The sequence below is a fragment of the Corvus brachyrhynchos genome, unplaced genomic scaffold (genome assembly GCF_000691975.1).
Source record: "Corvus brachyrhynchos isolate BGI_N302 unplaced genomic scaffold, ASM69197v1 scaffold115, whole genome shotgun sequence".
Taxonomy (NCBI): Eukaryota; Metazoa; Chordata; class Aves; order Passeriformes; family Corvidae; genus Corvus; species Corvus brachyrhynchos.
The window spans coordinates 962,382-990,324 of NW_008239553.1; the positions used below are offsets into that span (position 1 = coordinate 962,382).

The following is a 27,943-nucleotide window of genomic DNA, read 5'->3' on the forward strand; positions in this document are numbered from 1 at the left end:
TTCCCTGTTCACCCCAATGCTATGTTAGGGAGGGATTGCTCTGCTTGTGCCTTTTTCTGAGGCTTGGCTGTGATGGCAGGCACTTGGCAGAGGATGCAGGAGATGGCTCTGCCTGTCCCTGCTCTGTCCACTGTCCACAAGGGACTGTGTATCCCAGTCCCTCATCATAAACCAGGGTCCCAGTAATCCTGTTGTTCTGAGGACAGGCACATCCCTTCCTTGCTCCATAGTCAGTGGTGCTGCTTAGAGCTGCTGAGATGTTTCAGTCTCATCCAAAAGGCTGTTCAGTGTAATAGCTGCACAGGTACACTAATTCGGCTTCTTTTAGCTGAACCAAAGGAAAAAGGATGGGATTTTCCTAAAGCTCCTGAGGGATTGAGCAGCATTCGTCTTGTGCTGGGGCTGATGCTTGTGAAGTTGCTCGTAGGATGGCTCGATTTCAAGCCATCATGATCGTGATGTAAATCACTGGCTTTCATCTCCTTTAGCCTGTGCTCTTTGTGTTTGCACTTTTAAAAGAATATTCCCCAGAGAAATGCTGGCTCTCCCTGGTTAGTAATCATTTGGAGGTATCTCCTTTCAGCTAAGTGTAGCCTGTGCACTAAATTTAGTACTTGCATTTGCTGATCAGGATGTTACATAGAACATTTAAATGGCTTTATGGCATATTGTGCCATATAGTCAGACTTCATTTCTATGTTCTACTACATTAGAAAAAGATGATTGATTCTTTTGTGTGACACATGTCCAGCTGCCTTTGGATGGAGATTTGCATTCAATTAAAATGTAGAAATTGGCATTTTAAATCTTTTAGTAGTTAAATTAAAACCATGTTAAACGTTCTGGATTCATGAGCAAAAAAAAAGCTGTTTTGCATCTGAAGCTAAATGATTTATTAAGCAAAGGAAGTTATTATCTATCAGAAGGGAATTGAATGGATTGTTTGTGGTCATAATGGCCTTCAAGATTTTTAGAAGTGGTAGATCTCATCCTCGCCCACCTAGTTTTAGATCCAATGTTGGAATGAAGAAGTGAGCGTTACAGCTTTTTTAGTTCCCAGTTGGTTTCTCAACTTTGAGTGACCTGAACTAAACTGAAAGGGAGCAAATACTGCCTGTGCATCTGCAGGAAAGGTTACAGCTGCCAAAAGCTGCTTTATCAGCTCAGCAAATTCTGGTTGCAGGTGAATGGTTTTTTCCCCCCATTTGGGGGGGATTACTTGATCTAAAATGTTGGAAATAGCACAGCTAACTGCTCGAGAATTCATTTTTATTTGACTTAAACTATCTTAAGCTCATGTCTTAATATAGATTGTCGAAATTCACGTTGTTTTGTAAATAGCTGTATTTAAAGAGCAGAAGTATGTTTAGTTCTCATTTCCAGACTGTGTTGCTGTTTACTCACTTGTGTGCTGTAGTCATTTACATTTTCCTGAAAGCTCAACACAAGGCACTCAACACGAGCAAAGGGTAGCTGTCAGAACTGGTGGGGAGTGTTCTGGAGCTGCCCCTTCACTTTTTCACACCTCCTCCTCTTGCAGGGAGCAGATCAAGAGGGTGAAAGACTCAGACGATGTTCCCATGGTGCTGGTGGGGAATAAATGTGACCTCCCTGCCCGGACAGTGGAGACCCGGCAAGCGCAGGACCTGGCCCGGAGCTATGGGATCCCCTACATAGAAACATCTGCCAAAACCAGACAGGTAGGAGGAGACTTTTAAACAAAATGCTCTTTTTTTCTTCTTTCCTCCATTGCTGCCCTGGAGGGGCAGCAATGGGCAGGCACCACCTTGCAGACAGATGGGTGTTAGGGCTGGGTTTAGTTGCTTCCTCGAGGCTAAATGCTCCCTCATGATGTTCCCTCCCCAGTCTGGGCTTGAGCCTCCCATCACAAGAAAAGCATCATCATGCTGTGGCAGCAGTGAAGATGCCTTCCCAGGGCATTGTCCAAGGCTCTGGAATAACCTCCATAGTCACTTCAGGTCAGCTAAGCTCAGGTCACTTGGCTAACCTCGCCCATGGTCTATTTTGGCAGACCTACAGGCAAAATATACTGGTGCTAGAAGGACTGTGCGGGGCTCACAGAGCACAGAGGTGGAAATGGAACAACTGACACCTTCAGTGGTCTAGTGGTGGCTTTTCTCTTGGGTGGTAGACCTCATTCAGACTGCTGAGAGCTGATGAATCTCAGGGACTGCAGAGCTCCTTGTCCTTGTGGTTGTTCATTCAATCTTGCTCTCTGAGGGCCACACTCAGGCCCTTGTTAGTCTTCCCATCTTGGTTCTGTACTTTTAACTCTGGAATCTGCACTGCTGGACAGTGCTAGGGACACCTTGCTGGGGAGCAGAGCCCTCTCCTCTCTGCACTGTCCCTCCTCAGAGCGGGCAGCTGCTTCAAGCCGTGCTTTTTCCCCAGGGCGTTGAGGATGCCTTCTACACCTTGGTGCGGGAGATCCGGCAGCATAAGCTGCGCAAGCTGAATCCCCCGGATGAGAGCGGCCCCGGCTGCATGAACTGTAAATGTGTGGTATCGTGACAATGGTAAGTGGTGGAAGCAGGACATGGGGTGCAGTGGGGGAGCATTGGAAGCAGGGCAGGAGGTGACTGCAGGTGCACTTGCCTGCAAACAAATGCAGCAGGATCAATTTCAGCAGCAGGTATTTTTTTAATGAAACACCTTTCAGACTGAAATAGCATTTTTCTGTCAAAACATAGGTAAGTCAAAATTCCCAGTTTCCTGAGGAAGTGTGTGGCAGGAAAGGGTTGTTTATTTTTCCCCCTCATTTTGTACAACAAAATTTTATACAAATGAATTTTTTTAAAAAGCATGTTTTGTTGTGCTTTCCCCAGAAAAGCTTCTTCCCATGCTGCTGCTCTGAAAGAGGAGTTAAGCTGGTGTTGAAGGTGTACAGATCACTGCATGCTCACCAGACTGGCTCTAGAAGGGTTCAGATGTAGAGCTGGCTGGGTGCATTGCCTCCTAATGCACTCACAGAAATTGCCTCTTCCTAAAGCTTTAGAGCAGACCTGTCTTGCTGTGAAAGTCCTGTGTTCCTCAGAAGAGTTTTCCCCATTAGATATATCCCCTGGGATATTTGGAACTGATGCAATGTTGAGAATTAGCCATAAGGGGGCTGTTTGCTTTTATAAATTGTGTGTGCTGGAGCCAGGAACAGTGTTTTTCAGATTGTTTATGTTCACTTGCCTGTTTTTCTTCCTTTTCTTTCCTCGATTTTTTTTTTTTAATTATGGTTTATTTAAAATACTGCTGGATAGCAGTCAGGGAGAGTTCCTATTGTTGTCCCTGCATGTGCTGGCTGGCCTTAGGTGAAAGGCCTGGGAATATCTGTCTGTGTAACCAACTCCTTCCGTGGCAGAAATTTAGAGAGGTGTAATTGGGGATGAGTGCACCAGGAAGATCTGTATCTATGGACATCTGGGACTAGGATATGGGACAAAAGTGTGCATGAACATTGCCCTTAATGGCTTTTGGGGAGTCTCCCAAGCACCTGAACTGGCCCTTCACCCTTTTAAGCAACTGCTGGAGTCCTAAAGAGAAGTGCACTGTATCCAGAGTTGGTGTTAAGAGGGTTTTATGAAGGTGGAGATGGGCAGCAGGTTTCCTCTGATGCTTTTTGAGCTAGAGGCCGTGAGTACAGCAGAGCTCTTCCTCCTGCGCCCCACTCCCAAGGAAGAAAAAAAGCAACTAAACAGTGCTGGCAACATTTGCTTCCTATGAGCACGAACCCACCCCAGAACCCCACCCCTCTGCTCCAAGCTGAGGCGTGTGAGGTCAGCTGGGGGCCGAGCCGAATGCTGTGCCCAGCACACTTATCACTGCTAAAGGAGATTTTCCAGATGTTTGTGTCCTCCAGATGTTCAGGAGCATTTCCTCCGGATGGGGATATGAGCTCAAGACTTGTTTCCTGCTCTGGCTCACAGCTGACGGCATGGGCTTGGCAGGCGCTGCTGCTCCCTTACAGCAACTGCCAGGAGCCCAATCCCCATCACAGCCCAGTGACAGCACCAGCTTGGGAAAGAAAGACTGGGAAAGGGTCACTTGGAAACACTCCTCTCTCTTACGAGAATATGCCCTGTGAGTTGCCTGTGTCTTTTTCTGGTCAAGCAGAAACTGGAAACCAGAAATCCCAGCTTAATCTAGCTGCAGTGACCAAGAGCAGAGAGGGAGGAACATCAAGGCACATAAGAAGTGAGGCAAAGACATGCTGGGATTTGGGGAGAAAGGTGGGTGTGTGGCCAACAAAATCTGGCTGCATTTGCCTTAGACTCATTTTGTGGTTCCCATCATCCCTGGTGGAAACACCTTGCCAAACAGTGCCCCTTCCCACAAGGAGGTTCAGAAAGAGGCATGTCTGGTGAGGTGCCCGAGGCTCACCCATCACTCCACCGATTCCAAGGCTTGTTCTCTTCAGCAGATGTGCTGATGCTTTGCTGAGCCAGGCCCACACCTCTAAGACCTGCGTAGCTTTTTGCTTTTGCTCTGTGGGCACTAACAGGGTCATCCCAAAACGTGACGGGTGAGTCACTGGCTCTGACGAGGAATGGGTGCTCATGAGTGTCCTCTTCTGTTTCAGCTGACTGGACCGTGTCTTGGTGAGGTTCCCACTGTGCAGTGTGCAAGGAAAGAGGTGAAGCGAAGGAAGAAGCAAACGGATTCAGAGGAGGAGTATGGGGGGGAGAGGAGGAGGAAGAGGGACAGGGGGAGCATGAGCCCCTCCAAGGACTATCTCGCACTTCACCCAAGCCTGCGGCAAACAACTCTTTTTTTTTTTTTTTTTTTATCCCCATCCCCTCATCCTTTGGCCTCCTCCCACCCCGGCAACTGTACAAAGCCACAGATTGAATCACAGTAAATTATTATTTGATCGTCTCAACAAATCACCTTGATGGCTGTGTCCTCCTTCCAGAGGCTGCTTCTACTGCTGCTCCGGAAGGATCGCTGGTGGGATGGCAGGGAGGAAATGGTGCTGATATTTGCTCTCCACAGACCAAGGTCATGCTGTAGATCATGGACATGATTGGGGTGGGAGAGACAAGCTCTCAGGGCAAGACAGCTTGTCTCTGTCTCCAGTAAGTCTTTGCCATGTCCTCCCCAGCCCACCTGAAACTCTGCTGGCCCCAAGTTTTGGGAGGGTGGAAGAGTGCAACCAGTCCAAGCCCGTCCTTTGCACCCATTGAGTGCTTTGCTTTCAGCCTAGTCCTTGTGGGATTTATGGCCTCAGATGCAATGCCCAGAAGGGAAGAAGCAGCATCAAGGGAGGAGATTCAAGAGCTGGGCTCACGTCAGCTGGTACCAGTTTGTTGCTTTCCTGATTCCTTTCCTGTCAGCTTTCTGGGACAAGACCTCCATCACGCTCTAGAGGTAGAATTAGGACTTTTTAGTCCCTTCCAGCACTAGCTATGCTAACTAACACCTGTATAGCACATACACCTCGGGCTGCTCCAGTATGTACAGGTAAGCAAATCCTCCTCAGCCCTGTGCACGGCTTCGTTACTGGGAGCGCGTCCAGAAGGGCTCTCTTGGCACTGCACGAGCTGTCTGGCTGCTCAGAAACTTAAGACTAAAGGATTCAGGCTTCCAGTCCTTGGGTTTAGAGTGGGTAAGAGTGTTTTGGATAAGGACTGATCTCTTGGGAACCCTGTCTCTGCTCAGCTCCGCTCCTTTGGGGTTTTCGCCTGAGGTCTGTCCCATGTGCCTTTCACTTTCAGCCCCAAGACAAGGCATTGCACTCAGTGCAGCAGGTGGCTTGGTACTTGCTGTCTTTCCCTCTTCCAAGCTATTGCACAGGCTAATTTAGCTGGCATCCAGAATTAGGAGCATCAAAGGGGAAAGGTGATCCAGCTGAGTGTGGCAGGGAGCTGTTCTGCATGGGCTAGCCCAGGCCTGAAAACGTGCTGGGTTTGGCAGCCAAGGCTGGTCTGGGTTGGGAGCGGCGAGGGTGGCGTGTGAGTCACATGCCTCACATGGCAAAACCAGTACACAAACCCTGGTCACCCCCAGCACAAAGCCACAGCCCACCCAGGGCTTCCCACCATCCATGTGAGCAGTCTCCCATCGCACTCCCCATCCAATGTCATGCCAGGCAGCAGCAGAATTCAACTCCCATACTCCTTGGGGGTGCTGTCTTTGCTTTTGGCCTGGGCAAGAGAGGACTTGTGCTAATGGCTTGCTTTTTGTAAATGTCTGCTCTGAACTGCTGTGGGGCACAGCCCCCACCCTGGCTGCAGCTGCCTAGCACCCTGTTCCCGCAGGAGATGGGCTGATAGCAGCTGGAGTGGGAGAAGTTGCCCAAGGGGAGAGTGCCCTGCCTTTAGCTGGGTGTGCTGTTTGCAGCAGCATCTGTCCCTGTGCTGGAAGGATTGCTGAAGATGCTGAGCCTGGTGTTACGTGATGGGACTGGACCAGAGACTCTCAGAAAACCTCCCACTCTGAGCTGTTTCAAGTGTAAAGCCTGGAAGTATGGGGTTTGTTCCTAAAGTTGGCACCTTGTGCCCAACTGGTCACGGGACAGAGGGAAGGGATACTTTGTCCTTCTTGAAGATGACATGGGGGCCTTTGCTTGGTAGTGTTACTGCACTAGGAACCTGGTGCTCCGCAGTAGAACTTAACCCATCCTTCCCCAGGCCCTTGGTGTAGAATGGGACACATCTATCTGGAGGCCTTCAGAGGAGAAGTAACACTCTGGGGCTCTCTCAAGGACTGGATGGCTCTAACCACTGAGAGTCTCCTCTCATTTCTGGCTGGGAGTCAAATGCCATAGTCAAGGAGTGGGAGCTCTGGTCAAGGAAGCTGAGGAGCTCCAGAGAGCACCAGGGCTGAGGTGTCTTCATAGGGCAATAGCAATAGTTCCAAGAAACTGACACATCTTGGTGAGGGTGTGCTAGAACAGCACTGGCCAGAATATAAACTACTTACAAGACTTTGGTGAGGAGAAGGAAGCTGAAGTAAGAGCATCTCCCTTTCAGAGAGGTTTCTGCACGCAGGGAAAGGTTTTCAAGCTCGTCAAACAGTCCTGGTCAGTAACAGACCATCAGAGGAGCTGGTTAGCTTTTTGCCGTAATTGGAAGGTCACAAGTCATTGTTCAAGTCCATGGTAAAAGTTGGAGGTAGGTTAGGAGCAAAAGGAGGTGCTAAAAGCTTGACACCACAGCTCTTCTGTGAAAGCCATTTATTAATTGTGTATTAATGTCGTACTGCATCTTTGTTACAGGAGAAGAATCACAACAGATCAAGGTATGTCAGCTGTGATCTGGTCTCATCTTTGCTGTTGGCAAAAATCAGATTGTATCACTTCTGTCAGGTGGAGTTGTTAACTCTGGACTTGGCTTTTTTCACTTGCTGCCTTGGTGCTGGTAATCTGGGGACAGGACAGCACCTTGCTGGCCCCTGACAGGCAGGAGGTCGGTACATGAGCTCACAATGTGTTCTCTGCTAGCTGAACTTCTCGAGTCTGAAAGTAATACCAGGATTACAGTTTCACTGGAGTGAATGTAGGTTTGGAGAAGAAATTGAGGGATTTGATTTTCCCCATAGTTATTCAAGGCACATTTGTTCTAGAAGTACCTGCACTGGAAGATGGAGTTTCCAGACACTGCAGTTGTTTCCCTTATGACAAGGAGCTTGTTGTGTATCTCAGTTCTGCTTCTGTGGCACGCGGTCAGGTGAGCAGAATGTACAGTTATTCTGATTATTCCTGTTGCATAGCTGAAGCTGGAAGAGTCCACAGAGGTGAATTTTTTGCTATATTTGGGTACATCAGCTCATCTCTGGTTGCTGGGATCTCTTCAGCTGGTCATGGCAAAGCTGAACTAAACTTGGCGCTGTGCTGTGGATCTCCAGCCAGTGTGAAAACCACCTCTGAGAAGGCTTCAGCCAGCATCCTGATTATGTTGAGACTGCGTATGCCATGATGGAGGAGTGCCACCTTTGAACCCATACTTAAATGACAGAATAGCTGACAAGGTCTGGTCTAGTCTGGTCAGGTCCAGATGTCTCAGCACAGATGTCTAATACATGTTCTTCTCTCACATCATTCAAGTGCCCCACACCCTGTTAGAGGGGTTGGGGCTCCAGAGACATCACAGCTGAATCAACTGACAGAATTGCTTACAAGTCCTTAAAGATGCTGATTAAGTGCTGGAACAGATCTCATGCCTTTTGGTGTGTGAGGGCTTCCACAGGAGCATCCTCCCCAGCCAGCAGAAGGGTGACTCCAAAGCAGCTGAGTGCATGGTGCTTGCTGAGGGGTTTGGCTGGGAGACATTTCAACTCCGGTTTGGTTGTGTCCTGCACTGTCCTGGTGCCCACATCCATCTAGGTAAAGAGGATGCTGGTGTATGTCTTGTGGGCCTCCTCAGCTGCTGAGGCTGTAGGATTTGGGAGATGGTTTGGGAAGTGGTCAGGCCTGCCTCTTTCAACAGCCGGGTTATTTTCTCCATACACTGCTTTATACTTGGGGATGTACTGTAGGAAGGGGGTGACATTGCTCAGAGGATGGTGTGACAGCCACCTGCAACTGGTGGGAATGGGAACAGGCAGATGGGCCTGGCCCCATGTGCAACTCCTTTGCTCTTGCTGTGGGTTGAGTACAGGATCTGTAGCTTAGGAGAGCCAAGGAACCAGCCCCAGCCAGGACTGCTGGGGCTGGGGGTGCCCTTGCTCTGCTCCCCAAGTCCCAGCCACTGCTGCCACGGCCCCTCTGCAGCACACGAGGAGCACGACAGCACCATGCAGCTCCCACAGGTGCCACAGCAGCAGGTGACAACAGCACACCAGGACTACCATGGCAGCAGGACACAGCAGCACGTGAGCAGCAGGTGAACAGCCCAGCAAGCCCAAGAGGAGGAACACTCCCAGGCCCAGCCAACCTCTGACTGCCTCTGCCAAACTGGCTGGGGCACAAAACTGCCAGACACAGCACACCCCTCTCTCTCCCCCTGCTACATCCTGGGAGCAGAGCCTAAACCAGCACAAAGCCTTGCTCCCTCCCTCAGCTTGGCTCTGCTCCAGGTTCCACTTAGCATCAATTATTCAGTGCCGACTGGCTGAAGCCTTGTGGAGGCACGCAGGGGTTGATGAGCTTTCCCTGTCGTGGGAGGTGGGCAGGGATGGTGAGGAGCAGCCTGGGCTTGGCAGAGAGCCAGTGAGCAGCGAGGACAGACATGGTCACCCTGCTGGTTTGGCTGTTCTGAGCCAGGAAGGACAGGAGCCACAGGGGGCTGCCAGGGCACCAGAGCTGAGCACAGCATGGGGAGTTTGTAGTTCTGCCTTGGGGAGCAGCCCTGGGAGCTGGAGAGCTGGTGTGATGACAGCAGTGGCTCCACCAGGAAAAGGGGGATAGAGAATACTGGCAAATACCAAGTGCAGAGGAAGAGGAGAACCAGGCCCTGGCTGATAAGACCACTAGTCTTTAAACAGCAGCCTCAACACCATCTATGGCATTCATTTGCCACTGGTCCCAGTGCTGTCCAGCAAGAGCGTGTCTGTAACCTTGGGCTTTGGGATTGTCCTGCTCTTTGTCACCGGGGCAAGGGCTACTGCTGGAATGATGCAGGGGCTGTCTACTCTCCCATCCCCTCAGGGACACGAGCACATCCCTGCTGCAGGGAGCATGCCACCACCTGGTGCTCCTAGCAGCAGCTGGAGGCCAGGCATGGCTTATGTTCACCCTAAGGTCTTACACTGCTCTGGTAAGAGAGGGAAGGGCTTAGGCTTGCCTGGGGGCAGCTCCTAAGGGTGGCCTTGCCCTGGGAAGGACTCTCTGCCGTGAGTGCTTGGCACCCCAGAAGCATACCTGGGAGCCCCATCAAGCACAAATTCTAGGCTGGGTATCCGTGTGGCTCCTGCATTAGCTGGAGGGATGCTGTCAGAGGAGGTGGTAGAGCTGTGCCTGTCCCTGCAGGGACAAGGTGAAAGTACCACACCCACAAGGCCACAACTGGGCACATTCAGGGAGTCTGGGGATCAAGGATACCAATAAGCAGTATCTTCTTTTTTTTTTTTTTTTTCAACAACCAAGTGAACCAAGGCTATTTAATGGGGGAACACAACCCTCAAACCTAGCACAACTCACTTTCCCTTAGGGAAACTGCCCTTCTGCACACTTCTGCTCTCTCCTTGGCAGAGATGCTGCTTTAGCAGTTGGTCCAACGCTGTATCTAAAGCCTGCACTGCCTGTCACGTAACTAACCATGGCAGATGTTTAGACCTGGTCCCACCTGGCACTGCCTAACAGGTTCATGGGAGCTGATGGCCAGGAGGTGACACAAAGCAGCTTGTGCAATGGGGCTGCTTGTGAGCACCTGGAACACAGGAGGGATGAGGTTTGCTTCACTCCAGCCTAGGCATCTCACCCTTGCTCAGGGCGCTGCATCCCTGTGCTGGCATCCAGTGTGAAATGGCACAGGAGATGTGCCAAGAGCTGCATCCTTAGGGCACTCCTGTACCAATGAACACTGGGATGTACAGTGGTGCTGGGGTTTTTTTGTAGTATTGCAGACCAGGTTTTAAACAGTTGATACAAAGGAGCTAATTTAAGGGCGCTGGAGAGCAATTTTTGTTCCTGTTTGAACTCTTAGGTGAGGCAGAGCAGTGATAGAAGCAGGAAAACCAGCCTACAGCACTCAGCAGGTGACACATGGGGATGCCAATTTCGGGCACTGCTCTTAAATCCTAGGGTGGCATTTAGCTAATTCTGGCCCCTCCATTCGCTGTCAGTCATTGTGTCCTCTGTGCTACTCTGGCACAGACAGATGCCCTGTGTTTACCATAAACATGCTGCTTAACACCAAGTGGCAGCTTTCTCTCAGGGGAGCCAGAACACTGCTCACATTTAACACCTCAAAGGCAATAGCACCGTGGTCATCTAAGTCCAGGAAGCCCTGGCCATGAAATCTGGGGTGTGCCAGAGGTACTGCTCACTCACAGCTTTTTAAAATGCATCTTCAGCTGTCAGCAGCACCACCTTTCGCTCCCAGTGACTGCTGTAAACGTGACTCAGCCCTGACTCACGAGTGTGAGTCGCACCCACCCACTACCTGCTGTGCAAGGAGCTGTGTCCACCCGTTCCCATCCTGTCCAATCCTCCCTCCACTGCCTACGGGCAGGAAAACAAACACAAAATCTTGGCCAAAAAAGAAGCTTTGGCAGCTGTGTGTCAGATGGGATGCTGCCCTTTACTCATCTGGGAGAGGACGGTGGTAAGTACAAAGGTGCATTTTTCTTTCCACTGCTGCTGGGGATGCCTGGATTTAACTACAGTAGAAAATCAGGGAGGAAAACAGTGATGGAGCAGGATGGACCTGTTGCAGCTGAAGCATACCCAGTGAACCAAGCTAAAAGTCATCAGGAGAAGGCAACCAGTCTTGCTGCAGCTTCTGCTCCTGTAAGAAACCTCTTGGAGTCTGAACTTATGCTAAACTTCTTTAGCCATTATTATTACAACCATGTAAAACACAGCATCGAACACTCTGGACAGTGTAAAAAGGAATGATTGACTTTTTTTACCCCAAAAAACCTTCCTTTAAAAAAACCAAACTGAACAAACAAAAAAGCAGACATAAAAACGTTTTTTTCTTAAAAGTAATAATTATAATACATTAGAAAGAGTCATGGAAGAAGCGTTCCACGCTGTAAACAAGAATAGCAAATAAAAAGAAAAGCAGATGGTAGCCAGGCTCTCAAAGTGCATGGCTGAGAAACCCTGACCTCAACCTCCAGCCCCTGCTGGAGCTGGGTCCCGTGGCTCCTGCTGCCTGCCAGTGCTGCAGCCACGCAAAGTGCTCTATCACAAACAAACAACACAAAGAAAAACAAACCAAACCTAAAATAACCCAAACCCACAGCGTTGGTCTTTACCTCTACATGGAAGGCAGCAAGGCCAGCATCGTCTCAGGGCTGCGAGGGCAAGGACAGGGGAAGCTGCTTTCCCACGTTTGCTCATGGTAAGAGTGGTTTTTGCTGAGGGCTTGAGACTGTTGCAGAAGGCTGGGCAAGGGCTGCAAGTGGCTTGGGTCAGGTAATTTGTCCTAGTGAGCTGTCACCCTCAACCTTCTTCCCTTCCTCTTCCCAGTGATAGAGCTGAGGCTGGGCTAGGCCTTGCTGCCACAGACCCACCATGGCTGCAGCTTTGTCTGCAGCAAGAGGCAGAGGAGGAGACAGGAGCAGGCATCTCCTTGGGGATCATGCATTGATGTGTTCAAGAGAGAGCATCACACCAAGGACAGCAATGCACGTTGCTGGTTCCCAGCCAGCTGGGGCAAAAGGCCTCTTCTCAAACCTACCAGCTTGCTAGGACCTGCAGGATGGAGAAGAGTTTCTTAGGTGGCAGAGTGAGGAGCTTGGAGACCTTCCCAGCAAGAAGTACACTGGTGGGAAAGAGGACCCTGTGTCCAAAAGTTCCTGAAACCAGCTGGTGGTTTCCCTCAGGCCTGAAGGTGACTGAGGGCCCTGCTGCTTGTTCCCATTAGGGCTTGGAGGGAAAGACAACCCCCCCACCCCTTGCCCCATCAAAATTCATATTGAACATCATGCACCAAATGCCATGCAATGAGTACTGACAGCTCTCCAAAATTAGAGCAAACCACCTTTCAAAATGTTAATACTGCAAAACATCCCAGACAGACATTGGGTGAGGAGTCTGGGTGCACAAGCAACATGATGTGCAAAGGCTGTGTGCCTGAAATAAGGAAAAATGGGTCAAAACAAGGGGAAAGAGGTCTCAGCTCTTGCATGCATGATGCTCAGATGTGTTAGAAGGAGTCCTGTGTGGGCTTCAAGGAGAGGACAGAGCCCCATGCTACAGAAGCCAAGCCAAGATGTGACCAACAGCTCTCAGATGCTTCTTGTTGCTTCCCAGCGAGCTCCAGTGGCCAGTGGGCTGCTAGCAAAAGGCAATGGATATCTGTCCTGAAATACTGCTCAGGTATTTTAACACACAAATATATTTAACTATGCACAATTACAGAAAAACATACTCTAAATCAAAAACAATTCAAGCACCATTGTCCTAGAAAGGACCTGTGGTGTCTCAAAACACAAATACTGAACATTCAAAGAGCACTTTTCCTCAAACAGCAACACTTGACTCCTCACAACACCCCTGCGAGGTAGCTAATAGGGTTATCCCTGCTCTGCAGAGGGAGAGGATGGGCAAGGTTGGAGGCTCAGTGGAAGATGGGGTCTGGGACAGAGCTGGGGCTCCAATGGAAGCTGAGGGTGCTGTGGTCTGGCTTGCTGCATCCAAACAAAGATCCGGTGCTCCCTTCGACACTCCCTGCTGCAAACATAAACCACCACATGTACACAAGGCAAAATAAACCCTGATAAATCATAGAACCATAGAATTGCTGAGCTGGAAGGGATCCACCAGGATCATCAAGTCCAGCTCCTGGAACCCACAAAGTAATTTAGTGGAAGTTTTCTGCTGGGCTTTCAGTAGGCTTTAGATCAGGTTATGCAATTGAAGAAGCCTGTGAGATAAAAAAGTAGTTTTCAAAGTCTCCTTAGAACTTAAAGGAGCTTTTGCCCAGGATCTCCACTGAAGGGATGGGAATCCCACTTGCAGTCCCACCTAAGGTGGCATTTGCAGTCACCCCTCCTGGACAGCAAAGTCAAATCCACCATATCTGGACTACTTCCTGCTTTTTCATTGATCTGCCTTCCTGATGAAGTCCTTTCATCTCTAGGGATGAAGTAGATGCTGGAACCAGAAATTTGGACCAGCTCTTTCCATGGGGTGTCTCCCCAGATCCCTGCACACCTCCAGCCAATGGCTTGGGCTGTGCAACAGCAGTACCCTGGGATGGGGAGGAGATGGACAGGCCTCTAGGACTTGGTCCATGAAGGGCATGTGGGCACCCATCATGTCCAAGTTTCCTTCCAGTTGTTAATTCTGTGTGGGCTCTACCAGCAGGGCTAAGATCATGTTCTGGGCAATGTGCTCCCCCTTCCCCAATTCCTATGCCCTTTTCACCCTGACACTTAACTTACTCAAAGCAAACGTGGACTTATCTGGGGTACTGTGATTAGATGCCATCAGACCTCCCACAGCTTGGTAGTGCAGGCAGGTTTCCTGAGCCAGCAGCCCCTCTTCCTGTTTGGGGAACAGAAAGGCAGTGAGCCTGCTCGCCACACTGGCCCTGCAAGGGTAAGGCCAGCAGAAAGGGCACTCAGCCCAAGAGACCAGGCTCCACCTTCATCACTGGCCTTGCCACCTTGAGAACTTGGGAAAGAACCACTCTGCTGGCAGTCCCCCACCGGGGTGACACCAAGGAGACGTCCCAGGGACTCAGCAGCTGTTAAATCTGTCCTCCTGGACACTATCCACCACGGCAGCAGGAGCCAGATACAGCCAGACACTTGCTTTGTGGAATTGCATAGAGGGGGCAGCAGGCTGCCGGTGTCCTGCCACAATGCCATGGCACTGCCTGGAAATCCTGCTGCCTACAACTGCAGGTCTGGGAAATGAAATAAAGATCTATTGCTACAAAGGCCTTTGAAAGCAATGCTGTGGCTGTGCCAATGGGGCATTTTAAAGGAAGTGTTTTGGACTCCCAACACCTTGCACCTGCTTCCTTGGCTGTGGGTTCCCACAGCAGGCAGGAGCAGGAGAAAACACACAACACACTCACCAGCCCTGCCTCTTCCCCTAAGCAATGAGGCTTGGGGAGCTGCGAGGAACGACAAATGAAAGCATTTTCCAATTTGTCCATAGGAAACATGCAAATCCAATCTGCTGGTGTCTCCTAGAGCTGGTGGCCACCACTTCGTCTCCTTGCTGGGCACTCGTACCGAAGCACAGCTTGATGTGCAATGGTGCTGTGCTGTCACCCCGACAGCCCTGCTGACAGAAGGGGATCCTGTAAATGGGGCAAGGGTGCTTTTCTAGAACCTGCTTCTTCTCCCTCACCTTTCCTATCCCCACTAGAATGTCACTGACTTGGGCAGCTTTGCCAGGGAAGGAGAGCCTGAAAGGAAACTGTTCTCTGAGCGGGATTTGGCAACCTGCGGCGGTAATTTTGGTTTGGGGCTCAGCGGGGGTCGTGGGGCTTTCAGTGCGTTTAATGGTTTCTGGAGGCTTTTCTGGACCTCCACCTCCTCTGGGTGTGGCAAAAGAGGTGGTGGCATGGGGGTGGCAGGCAGGGGATGTCCAGTCTCTGACAGAGGCAATGCCACCTGCTTTCTGTTCAAGAAGTCCTGCTCTGTCGCATGGGCCAGGTGGAGGGGAGTGGTGGTTTTGATAACAACATAGGGGCTGTTCCCTTCCACCACAGGGGACGATGCCCGCTGGGTGGGGCAGCCCTCGGCCAGCCCTGCTGCCTCTGGCTCTCTGCTGGACAAGATGGGCACACTGCCCCCCGCCTGCCTGTGTGCGGGCAGCACACCCACGGCCTCGGGCCAGCGCACAGTGCCAGCGGCACTGCCCAGCCCGTTGTGCTGCAGGCTGAGGAGCTCTCCTGTGGATGCAGCTTTGGATGCTGAGTGCTTCAGGCCCGTTTTGTCCGGCAGCACTGCCCTGCAGTGCCTGTCATCTGCCGCCTCCTCCCCACGCTCGCTCTCGGGGGAGCCATCGCTCTGTGATGTGCAAGAGAGCCGCCGGCAGCCGGCTGGCAGAGGATGGGGGGATGCGTCGAGCACTGCGTCTCTGCTCAGGGAAGATGCCTGCTCTCCTGCTGGCAGGGCAGCGGGATTTGCCTGCCACACTGCATGGTCCGTAGCAGAAAGCTCAGCGGTACTGGAGTCTGGAGGAGCCGGCCTGTTTTGGAGAGAGGAGTCTAAGGAGCTATGCTCAGCTGGGGCATGGAGGGAGACTCCATGGTGCACCATGGCACAGCCAGGAGCAAGAGGAGGCTGCTCTGGTGATGGGGCCGTGGGCAGGAGGTGTTGCTGGGCCTGCATCTTGCTTGCCTTCAGAAGAGATGATGGCTGCCTGTCCACAGTGGGCTCCACCTGACCCTCCTCATCCAGTGGCCGCCCACCTGAAACAGGCACGTTCGTTGCTTCAGCCGCTTCACTGCCGTGGGAGGTGGGAATCCTCGCTTCCACCACTGTCATTCCTCCTGGCGTGCCAGGAACTCTGTGGAGATGGGGCTCCCTGTCTGGGGTGTGCTCACCCACCTGGCCGTTCTGGCCGTTGGCCGCTGCGTTTTCCTTTATGGCTACTGGGTTGAGGGAGAGCTCCAGGCCCAGGGGTTTCCTTGGAAACTCCTCAGGCTTTGCTGCATTGGAAGCAGAGAAAACAAAATAAAACCCAAACTGTGCATCAGTTTGTTTTTGCACGCCCTGAATGTGAGGAAGACAGATGCTTCCACCCAACACGTGCCAGCCCTTCTGGGCTGCCCTGGCTCTCAGGCACACCAGCGGGATGCTCTGGTCCCTGCTGGGCTGCCCACCTTCCCCTCTACCCACCTGGTGGGGGCAGGTCAAATTTCATCTTGCGCAGTTCAGTCATTGACACCTGCAGCTGCTCGATGACAGCATCGTCCTCGTACTGCAGGGAAGCAGCAATTTTCTCCTGCAGAAATTCACGTAAATCTTCCAGTGTCATCTTCAGCAAGCGCTCTGGGGGATGGGAGAAAGGAGTAATGGCAGTGGCACAGACAAATTTCAGGGTAGCACAAGCGTGGGTTACACCATGCTTTGGTTTCATCTGGGATTCTGCTGCTGTTCCCACTCCACAGTGAGACAGCCTGAACGCTTTTGCCTCTCTCCCACCTTCCCACCATTTCTCAAGGTCATCAATACACATATATATCCATGCCACCTGAGCAGTAGCTCCTCAATGGCAGGACAATGGCAGGGGTGGGAGCTGTGCTGATGAGGATGCAGGTTTTGGGCCATTTCTGGAAGTTCTCACCAATGCCTCTAGGAGGAGGAAAAGCTCCATGAAACAGGCCCTGAGCACCAGGCTGAACAGCCACTGCTGGCAGCTGCCACCACCAGCCAGGGACACCAGCCTGCACCAGCCAGGAGGCAGGGATGCAGGAAGAGGTGCTGGCTCTTACAGGCAGGAATGGGTTGTAGGGAGGGATGCCAACCCACACTACACATTCCTCAGAGAGGAGAGATTTCACAGCCAGACTGAAACATCTGCCTGCCTGCCAGTTTACCACTTTTTGCAGACAAATAGGATACTTCAAGATTTATTTCTGGATAGCCTGTTCTTCATTTAACTGAAGGAAGAATAGGGTGGCTGTTTGCAGAAGCCAACACATGCAGTCCCGTAAATTCTGCTGGCCCAGTCCCGTAAATTCTGCTGGCCCAAAGGTTCTCATCATGCACTCCTGCCCCAGATGAAGGCCAGAAGAGTGACAGACCAAGGCTATCAACTTATGGGAGTGAAGGGGTTTAAAGTTACAAAGATCTCAAGGTGGAAACATCACTGCCTTAATACTATGCAAGAAAACCAGCTTTTGATCATTTTAGAAGTGTATTAATAAATTTACTTGTCCCTCTACAAACTTTTCAGTTGAACCACTACATAAAGCTCTGCAGATAGATGGGCTGCTGTCTGTATTGCTCCTAAAGGCAACTTGTGGGGCACAGCACACAGGAAGAGGTGGCTAGGAGTATTTCAGGTGTGGTTTCTGTGTGCTGAGCACAGCAAGTCAACCCTTGTGACATCTCATTTCCTCCCCAGGACTGTGCCTTTTGCAGCCAGCACAAGGGACCAAGCATGCTCTAAATGGCCAGCTAGGCTTTCCAGGTCAGCAGCACAAGGGTGGCCCAGCTCGGTGCCACCACAGCCACAGGGTCAGGTATGACCTTACTTTTGTGCAGTTTGAGGATGGTGTAAGCCATGGCCGTCAGCACCCGCTCCCCTTCCAGGATGTAGATATCCCACAGCCGCAAGGTCAGGGTGAACGGGGTCTGTTTCAAACACACAAATACACAAATGGGATGATGAAACAGAGGCTGCTGCCATCACTGCATCACCTTGCACCAAATCACACAGCAGGGTTAGGCTTTGCAAGCCAGGAATTCATCTAAAACACAAATATGTCTTTTATCATCTATGGTTTTGCCTTAAAGCTAATGAACTTGAGTGGCCGGGGAAATATTTAAAACCCATCTGTGAATGCAGAAAAAGGAGAAACTTTCGTCACAAGCATGCTAGCACATGGATTCCCCTACCCTGGAGGGAGCACCATCATCTTTCAGCCTTGTCTTTCAGCACAAAAACCACCACCTGTATGCATCCAGATTCCCCAGAAGGGCTATTTATGGGATAGGTCTGAAAGCCCAACGATTGAATGTATCACTAAGCATTAAAAAATCACTCATTTGGTGTCCAAAGAAGAGGTCTTTCTTACATACAGGCTTATTTCTACCTGCTAAAAACACTACTGCAAGAGGTTTTCATTTGCACCCAGACCTAATCTGACAACAGAATTGAACTGATACCCAAAATGATGGAGCAGGCCATACCTCCCAGCAAAGATCTAAGGCACTTCACCAACACAGAAATTAATATTAATCCTATTGTGATGTTTAGGTTCAAATTTAGGATGCTGCACTTACTCTCCAGAGTTTGGCACAACTGACCATTGCAGCTCTTTTAGCACATGCTACTGCAGTTAAAGGGATTTTGCATTTTATACAGCTTTTAGTGGCAAAAGCACTGAGTTCCCTCTTGAGGGGAAGGGGCCATCCACTATTTTACAGAAGACTGGGCAGCAGAAAATTGAGACTGGAGCACACAGATGTCCTAAATATTAGCAAGTCTGGACACTGCATTCAAGTCCAGCAAGCACAATGCTGACCCTAAAAATAAAGTAGTCTTGGCTCGGGACTAGAAAATTAGCTCTGGACAAATCAGGATAATTTTCTCATGCTTTCACATGTTTCCAGTCCCAATCTGCTCCTCTGCCTGCAGCTGCTGCACTGCTATTTGTTAAGGTTTGTGCCCCCAGCTCTTCTTCTTCCTGTGTTGTTTCCAGAGCCAAAGTGAGGTTAATTGCCTTTGCAGCAGTGCCAGTGGGCAAGAGAGAGATCTCTCCCAACTCTGAAGCTTGTACTGCTGATGCTGAGCCATCTCCCAGGGACTCCCTTATTAATATTTTTTGCCTTATGTGAGTGTACATAATATCCCACCTTATAAAATATTAACACCTTCTTCAAAGTACGATATTTACAAAAAAACCCAGGCAGATTAAATGTGCATGCAAACAACAGAGCAGCAAAAAACCCCCAGAGCATCCTCACCCGGTCAATGAAACACTGCAGGAACCACTTGGTTGTGTAAATCCCAGTAGTCATCTGCTCCTTGTCCTGGGGGAAGACAGCAAAGAGAGACAGTCATTTCACCAGGCTCGTTACTGGAGATTCAAGCAGCTCGTAAGGCTTTGGGGGAGATTGGCTGGCTGGTTGGTTGGTTTACTTATTCTGGGGTCTGGGTGCAGGATGTGGCTTGTCTGCCATCTCCCAGCAAAGCCCCTGCTTTAAATACTAGTGTTGAAGCCCTGCTTTGGCCCTTTGCCTAAGACATGCATTGAAACTGATCCTCTATGTGCCCAGACTTCAGCCACGACACTGGAGAGGGATTTCTGGGAGTACCTTTTCTGGCCTAATACCTACTTCAGGAATTTACAAAAACCTTCCAGGAGCACAAACCACTCACTCCTAGCAGACTACCATTTTTGTTTCCATAGCAATTCCCATGCGAGCCTCTCCGAGCACAGTCAAGCCAGCTTTGGAAGCACCACCTCGGTTGCATGGCATGGCTGTTGCAGGAGCAGGACAGCCTGACAGGCTAAAGAAAACTTTTAAAAACCTCACCATCATCACCTCGGTCTAACACTTGTCCATCTGGTGCACAGTGCTGGGATGCACAGAGCTCTGCATGCATGCAGAGCTGACATGACCTCTGCTGCAAAGCCAACAAAGCAGTGGGGATGGGAAGAGAAGAAGAAGCCCATGGGATCAACGGCTGGCTCCAGCCTTTGCTTTTGGCTGGTGCTGTGCACCTGCAAGGCTGGAGAGCCTTCGGGAGCAAGAGGAATGAGCAGCTTTCTGAGTTATTCCCATCCCCTCCCCCCTGCCTGTGACTATAATTATGTGAAAACCTAACATGGCTCTGTTTCACTTTTACAGCCAGGGCTGGATCACTTGCAGCACAAAGCAAGAGCTGTTGCAGATGAATGTAATACAAACACCTTTTCCTGGAGATTGGAGCCACCAAGCCCCTTGGGAGCATAAGAAAACTTTAGGAGTCTGGCCACTGAGCACCAACTGTCTACACCAAATGCAAGGGGGAGAAAGGCAAAAAAAAAGGAGGTGAGCAGGTGCTGCAAAACAGTGGTCTGGACATTAGACTGCAGTCGGTGTGTCCTGCAGATGCTCCTGCAGCCACCAAATGGGCCTGTACCATCTGTTAGAGAGAAAAGCAACTGGACGTGCCCAAGCAACAAAACACCCAGCACATCTTATGTGCCTCCTGACTTTAAACAACAGCAAAGCACTTGGAGCTAATAATTACTGAAATAAGACTCCAGACAGACCAGCATCAGCCTTTGGGCTTTGCAGCTTGTGTAAGAACACAGCCCAGCCTCACTGCTGTTCCTCCTGCTGCAGGCTCTGTAAGCCTTCCTGCCTGGCTCTCCTAAATTTTAGCAGTCCCTCCACTAATGATGACCAGCAAGCCAATGATTACCATTCGCTTCAGCAAGATTTGGGAGACCCATTTAATAAATGCCTGCCTCTGCAGCTGAAGCAGTCCTTTATGGTTAGAAATACATTCAGCTGTGCATCTGTTTGGCAGAAGACTATATGAACTGCTTTATCATTAAAATGTGGCATTATTATAGAAAGACTGATAGTAAAGAGATACCATGTGCTTCTTCAGTTTGGGAAACATTTTGTTTAAAATCTGTTCGTGGTGGGCTTGAAACCTCTGCAGCTTCGGGAACCCAGGAATGAAAAAACCTTAACAAAAAAAGACGAGAGAAATAAAAAAAAAAAATCATGAAAGCTCTGGAGCAGTGACAGGGACAGCCTGATTTTCTATAAACTCATCTCTTGCATTGCCTTTTGAAGTTGGCTTTTCACCTTCTTTCCCAGAGGCCACCCTTCACCCCATCTGGGCAACAGGACCCTCAGACCAAGTGCAGCTGGTCCTTCTCACCCAGCCCCACAGTGCAGGCCCACACAGCTCCCGCTGCCTGCCTGAGACTTGGCTTGGCCAAGAACTCTCCCAACACACACCGCTGTGCTTGCCAAGTTCAGAGAAAAGCTGAAGATGTTTGAACATCACAAGCTTGTGCAGTGCCCTGTAATCTAGTGGAATACAGATTTAAGACTGTCCAAAGTTATCTGCCCATAAAATAACCTTCTGTGCATAGATTACTGCTAACCACGAGTAAGATGAAGGTATCTTTAATGTGTTTGAAGTAAAATAATACACCACACATTTAGTGGAATTACATCCACATTTAGTGTGGATACTCTTGGATGTACTTCTGTGAGACTTCTTATAAACTCATAACCTTGAGTTAATTGATTGCCAAGGGCAAGGTACCCTGGAGGGAGGACAGCACTTCTGTGAAAGTGTTAATTACTGAGCACTAAAGCTCAGGTGGATAAAACTCGTTTTTTTGATAAGAACTTGTCTGCCTCCAAGAGTGAAGTTCAGCTCCCTAGTCAAGCTGTGCAAGTAGTTAAGCCTCACCCACTTTAATTAAAAATGTGAGGAGAAACAAGGCTCTACCAACCAACCTGAACCACCTTCCCTTCTTTCGCTGGACATCCCCCGCCCCCAGCCCAGCCTTACCGTGCATGGCATGGCGCTGGTTGGTGAGCAGCTGTGCCAGCGCCCAGAACGCATCCTCTTCGTTCAAGTACATCAGGAGGATGGCTGCAATCTGGCTCATCCCTTGGCAGTAGCTCACTTCCTGCAACAGTCAACAGGGGCACACATGCTGCCGTGCCGGCAGAGCCCACCATAATGCTAAAGCTGCCTGTACTTCCCTCTCCTCTTCCAAGGCCTATCCCATTTCAAAGTCTTTACCATTAATGTCCAAATTCACAGCTCCCACACGTCTACAGCACCTACCACGTCTCTGATTCACAGAGTAGTTTGGGTTGGAAAAGGACCTTTGAAGATCATCTCATCCAATCCTCCTGCCATGGGCAGGGATAACTTCCACCAGACCAGGTTGCTCAAAGCCCCATCCAAACAGACTTTGAACACTTCCAGGATAGGGCATCTACAACTTCTCTGAGCAATTATTTCCATGCCTCACCACACTCATTGTAAAAAATGTTGTCCTTATGTCCAATCTATCTTTGGGATGACAAACAGCATGTGGGTCTGATGCTGTTTTGGATTCCTTCAGCCATATGAGCACTGAAGTAATTAAACAGTAAATAAATCTGGTAAGCATTTATCTGGCATGAGAGAGGCTCCTTAACTAACCCCCTCAGCATCTTCTGGGATAACTGTCCCCTCCTGGAGGTGGAGGCAGTAGGTTCAGCTGCTAATTTAGGCTTATTCTGCCTGTGTCCTTCAGCTAAAAATGACTGGTTTGCTGTAGTAAATCAGTTTTCAACAAGGATGCCATTTGGTGTAAGACAAGAAGTCAGAAACATGACAGACTGCCAGAAGACTAGTGTTGCTGAAAAGCCAAGGAGCAATCCCTTGTTCTTTGCTGACACTCATCCAAATGGAATCTGCCAGATGTCATTTACCAGGTGACAAAATGAACAAGGGAATGAAACAACTGTGCAAAGATTCTAATGCTGCCTGAGAGCCTTGCAGCTCTCTGTACAAGCCAGTATTAGGACTTAAAATTGGAATTACCACTGGCTAAATTAGTGTGTGTTTATAGATATATATACACATGAAAATATATATGTCTACACAAATATATAAAGCTTTTCTTTAAATCTTTACATATATGTATATATATAAAAATAAATATATAAAGCACCTCGCTCTTCCTGTTAACTGGACTTACTACTTACAGTGTTATAAACTGAATATGCTGACAGGACGTGGAAGAGTGCCTGTTGCCTGGGGAGAAAGAAAGATATTAAAACACCTGAGCACGAGGTCTCCAGCTTCATGAGCACACCACTGCGTACACACAGAGAGCAAAGATTCTGAAAATACCCAAACAACTGGTACTTAAGGCTTTTGCAAGGAGCAGGGCTCACAGAACCAGAAAGTATGTTCCTCAGAGACCGTGTAGGGCAGCCAGGTGTGATTTATCCCAGTGACAAAGTCACTTTGTCAAACCTTGCCAACCCCAGCTGTTGTGGAGACCCCATCCCTCCCAGATCCTCATGGGCCCACCCCATCATCCTAGCCATCCCGAACCAAGCCTTCTGCAACTGTCACCCTTAGGGGACAAGGCACTGCAACAAGCTGTTGCTTGGCTCAAGAACTGGGGCTGAGCCTGGTCCAGCGTGGACCTCTCTTAAGAGAGAATCAGCAGCCCAGCATCTGTGGGTTGCACTGTGTGGTGATGGTTTGAGGAGAAGGCAAAGATGGCTTTGCTCTCCTGTGAGCCACTCTGAGCCAGGGCACTTCTGTCCACTCCATCCAGCTCATCCCTCACATATGCACTGGCACCACTGCCCATATAGCCACGGAAGCCTTCCATACTCACTTCACTCCATAGCGATCCCGAAACATGATGTGGTTTCGGAAGGTGCGGTTAACATCCAAATCTATCTGCTTGATTTCCGATGAAAAGCACTTTGCTTGCTCTTTCATTTGCTGGAAGGGAGAGGGGCAGACAAGAGGCAGGAATCAGACACCATCTCAGCCCGTACCTCTCTCCACACAGTGAGAAGGAAGGATTCCTACAGGTGGAGTGGCAGCTGGATAGCTGCACAGAGCCACCCAGAGCAGGGGACACTGATGTCTTGCCGTGAGCAATGAACTGCAGCCTGGCAGTGAGCCCCTGACACCTTGTCTGTGCTGCTGGCCCAGGGAGAAGGGGATGACCCCATACTCACATGCTAAGACAGCAGCAGCTGCCAATCCAGCCTTTGCCCATCTTTCAATGCAGATACTGCATTTTCAGAATCTAGAACCTTTACGATTCAATTCCACTCTCATTTATTTTGATTTCTTTGCCTGTCTGGCTGTCATAAAGCATTGAGAGCTCTGTTGATCCTTAAGGAACCAATATACAGATGTACACAGCACTCTCAGCTTTTCAGAGGCTCAGTCATAATAAAGTCCAAATTGTTATGACAGACTCTGTGATCTCCAGCTACTACTTTCCCTGCAGAAGAAAATAATCTTAGATTTAAGGAGTTTCCACTAGAAGAGCAGTCCTGGGATATTCCCTTGGACTGGTATAAATTTTAAGAAACTGGCAGAGTCCAGAACAGAAGCTAAACTCAAAGCCAAGAATCCCCATGTTCCCCCCAGGCTGGCTAATCATTTAAGGCAGCATCACACAGAAAAAGGACTGAAGTCCACTGCAAAAAAATGGAAACTCAAATGGAAGTTTAAGATCACCTTAACCAACTGTCCCCTCAGAGCCCCAAGATGAAGATGCTCCATGGACAAATCCCACTGCAGTCCCATTTGCAACCCACTGTTCAGCTCTGCACTGCCAGCAAGGACCATTATGCTATAGCTAAGCTTCTCATCTCACAGCCTTTAGATACCACCAGTGACCATGCCCTCCTCCTTTAATGTCTCCAGGGTTAATTGCATGAAGAAAATACATTCTTTGACTGTCTTCAGGCACACTGAGATTCACCAGCAGGTTTGGAGGCAGCAGAGATGAGCAGCAAGCCCAACTTGCTTTAAGCCCAGGGTCAGGACCCCTCCTGGCTCACAGAGGAGACAGAAAATAGAACACCTGCACAGATACTTATCATCTCTTCCAGCAGCTGCCATCCTGTGAATGCTTGTCAGCCTGATACCAGGCACCTCCAGGCTGCTGTTGACCTCCCAAGGTGGCCACATCAGCTCTGGGGAACATCAGAAGGTCATTAGAACCCTCATGTGTCCAGCACAGCCAACAGTTAGGACAATTACAGCATCTTGGGAATATTAACTCCAGCCCTGAAAGAAGCTGTATGGAGGAGCAACAGTACAGAGGCTATTTTGAATTACTGCCTGCACAGGCCAAGTGAGGATAAAAGTGATGATGGAATGAAGATCTGATGAACAACATAATTTCCCTGCTGTAAATACTGTGGTCTCTGTATCCTATGGCTCCTTGCCCTCTATAAAGCAGGCAGACTACCTGAGAGAATATGACTATTCATGTGCACCGGGTCACTTCAGTTCAAATTTTCCTGCTAAAGGGCCTCTTGTTTTCCCTGCCAGAACAACACAGAAATCTCCCAAAGACTGTAAATACCCTACTTTGGGTATTTTTAAAACCATTGCACATGAATAGCAGGTAGGTCACACAGCACATTGTCACCTCCATGCACCCCAGAGGCTTTATTAATTGTGCAAACCTTAAAAAAGAAACTCAGGATGGGTTATTCTCCCTTTTTCCCTTGTGTAAGCAAGCTGGGGGCTCCACAGGTGCTCTGCTGAGCTCATTAGTGCTGTGAGCCCTGCAAGCTGGTGGCAGAGCAGAGACTGGAAAGCTGGAAGTCCCATCCCAAAGACCTTGTACAAAGCAGTGGGTAAAGCCAGGATGCCTCTGCTCTGCTCCATGGCCAATATGTTTCTCCTGCTCCCTTCTCAAGCTCCCCTCAAATCCTCTGGCTGCAACTAACAAACCCCAGGGAGGCAGAGCATCACACCTACATCAAAAGCAAGCGTGGGACGTCCCATGGTAGCCTCCAGGCCTTTGTGCCATGGGTCATGCCCCAGGGAGAAATGGGGTGGCCTTGTCCCTCCAGGACACAAGTCTGAAGCTTAGTCCCGTCTTGAAAGCAAAACCCCTCAACCAGGGCCTGCACTGAGCCTCTCCTGGAGGAAATTAGGGGAGAGCTAATTACTGGCAGCAGGTGGCACCAAAGAAGAGGTAGATTAAGATGAGCTTGTAGAGGGTTTGCATCCAGCAAAGCCTATTAGCCCTGAAGCTCCTGTTTATCGCAGACCCCTCTGGAGCACAGATAAACTCCTTGTGACTTTCATTTGTTTGGATTGCTTCCCTGCCTGCACAGCACAGCTTTGAGGGAGAGAGCACAATTTTAATCTGCTGGGAGAGCTTCCTTATCTGTGCTTCCTGCGGTGAGCCCAGCCTTCCCCCAGCCCCTGCATGTGCCTCCATCCCCACGGCACCTCACCAGTAACATCCACGCTTGACTAACTATAAAAAGTGTTAGCATCATCCTGCTTAAAAGGCAGGGATTTTTAGAAACACCTGTTGGAAGCAGCACTCAACCTCCTGCCTCTGAAAAATAATTGTCTCCACAACACCCTGATCCTCACCCTGGTACACGACACAAGATGAATCATAACACAGGGTTGGAAAATAAGTTAATTATCAACCAAGGGCTTCCACATGCTGCCTATGGAAAAAAAAAATCTGTCCCGAAAGATGCAACTTTGCTCCCAACTTCCAGAAGAATAAATGGAACCAGCATATTATGGAAAGCAGCCAGCTGACATGCTAAAAGACCCCAGCTTAATATAAGCCCATGGATGAAGAGTTGATACCCTTTGTGTTTTCAGTCCTCACCAAACCAGCTTCATCAACCAATCTAACCTCCCTATCCCCTTGCTCCTGTTGTCTTTGCCAGGTAGAGCCCATACCTCATATTTTCCTTCATTCTCCTTCTTCATCTTCTCGACATCCAGGAGAAGTGACCAGACCTGGCCTCGCACCTGAAGCGGGATCCCTTTGTACACGCGCCGGCACATCTGCAGGGAGGAAAACACATGCAAGGTTAGCTGGGTCCTGCTGGTGGCAAAAACATTTTCTCCATGGTTTGCTGCTGCAGATCATCAGCCATCTGAGCAGACACCCCAGGCAATCACTTCCTCTGCCTGTGCTGGCTCAGGGAGGGCATCTCCAATCTGATGGATGAGCTGAGTATCTGCATCCATCAAAGACAACTACTCAGTCAAAATCACAGAACCACAGAATCATAGGACAGTTTGGTTGAAATGGACCTTACAGATTATCTAGTTTCAACACCCTTGCCATGGGCAGAGACACCTTTCACTATACCAGACTGTTCACAGTCCCATCCAACCTGGCCTTGAACATTTCCAGGGATGGGGCATCCACAATTTCTCTGGGCAACCTGTGCTAGTGCCTCACCACCCTCACAGTAAAGAATTTCTTCCTTACATCTAATCTAAACCCGCCCTCTTCTAGTTTAAAACCATAGCCTCTTGTCCTATCACTATCTGCCTGTGTAAAAAGTCAGTCTCCCTCATTTTTATAAGCCCCCTTTAAGTACTGGAAGACCACATAGAGGTCTCCTCAGAGCTTTCTCTTCTTCAGGCTAAACAGCCCCAACTTCATAGGAGAGAGGTCTTTGTTCACTTCATCTCACAGATGCTTCTTCCCTTTTTCTTGTCATAAAGCCCCCATTATATTTCAATGGAAAACAGAAAAAAAAAAAAGAGCTTTTGTTCCATTGCTGACTTCTTCCATTAAAAGAAAAAGCTTCATAAAAAAAGAAAAATACCCGTTTCCGAGTGTTTTCCTTCCTTTCATTCATCCCATCTGTGAAATGCCTTGCAGCTGCACTACAAAACCCACTGTAGCACTCCTCCAGATTCCTGAGGACCCTTGGGTACATTGAAGGACCTGTGGCACATTCCCAAGCTCCAGTCATGGAGGGTATTTATGTTGCCTTATGGTGCTCCCTTAGAACCAGGCAATTCCTTGGGAGGGGACAGAGGTGACAGATTTCCAGTCAGAGGAATGAGCCTGGAGCTGAGAACTACAGTGCCCGACCAGGCAATCAACTGGAGCTATTGTCACTGCCTGGTAAAAATGCATCCAACCACCTTCAAAATCCCTCTTCTTTTGGCATAGGGTGTTCT

General features: G+C 49.5%; 2 protein-coding genes and 1 long non-coding RNA gene across 10 annotated transcripts in view; 2 read left to right on the forward strand and 1 right to left on the reverse strand.

Moving 5' to 3' along the window:
• The window catches only part of HRAS (HRas proto-oncogene, GTPase), a 42,766-nt gene extending 37,871 nt beyond the window's left edge, over positions 1-4,895 (forward strand). For both annotated transcript variants that reach the window (XM_008639363.2, XM_017741702.1), the window contains 3 exons: positions 1,541-1,700; positions 2,413-2,537; positions 4,592-4,895. In XM_008639363.2, the coding sequence (XP_008637585.1) occupies positions 1,541-1,700; positions 2,413-2,532 (280 nt within the window). In that variant the 3' untranslated portion in view covers positions 2,533-2,537; positions 4,592-4,895. The remainder of the gene's footprint in view (positions 1-1,540; positions 1,701-2,412; positions 2,538-4,591) is intronic.
• LOC103620902 (USP6 N-terminal-like protein) overlaps positions 4,779-27,943 on the reverse strand; it is an 83,553-nt gene continuing 60,388 nt past the window's right edge. For all 7 annotated transcript variants that reach the window (XM_017741700.1, XM_008639648.2, XM_017741698.1 and 4 more), the window contains 9 exons: positions 26,699-26,806; positions 23,625-23,734; positions 22,978-23,026; positions 21,785-21,905; positions 20,846-20,940; positions 19,222-19,287; positions 17,787-17,886; positions 16,426-16,578; positions 4,779-16,235 (listed from right to left, as the gene is read on the reverse strand). In XM_017741700.1, coding sequence (XP_017597189.1) covers positions 14,941-16,235; positions 16,426-16,578; positions 17,787-17,886; positions 19,222-19,287; positions 20,846-20,940; positions 21,785-21,905; positions 22,978-23,026; positions 23,625-23,734; positions 26,699-26,806 — 2,097 coding nt within the window. In that variant the 3' untranslated portion in view covers positions 4,779-14,940. The remainder of the gene's footprint in view (positions 16,236-16,425; positions 16,579-17,786; positions 17,887-19,221; positions 19,288-20,845; positions 20,941-21,784; positions 21,906-22,977; positions 23,027-23,624; positions 23,735-26,698; positions 26,807-27,943) is intronic.
• LOC108448516 lies at positions 5,289-20,855 on the forward strand. Its single transcript, XR_001864411.1, has 2 exons — positions 5,289-5,472; positions 20,110-20,855. It is a non-coding gene; the product is annotated as an uncharacterized LOC108448516 (long non-coding RNA).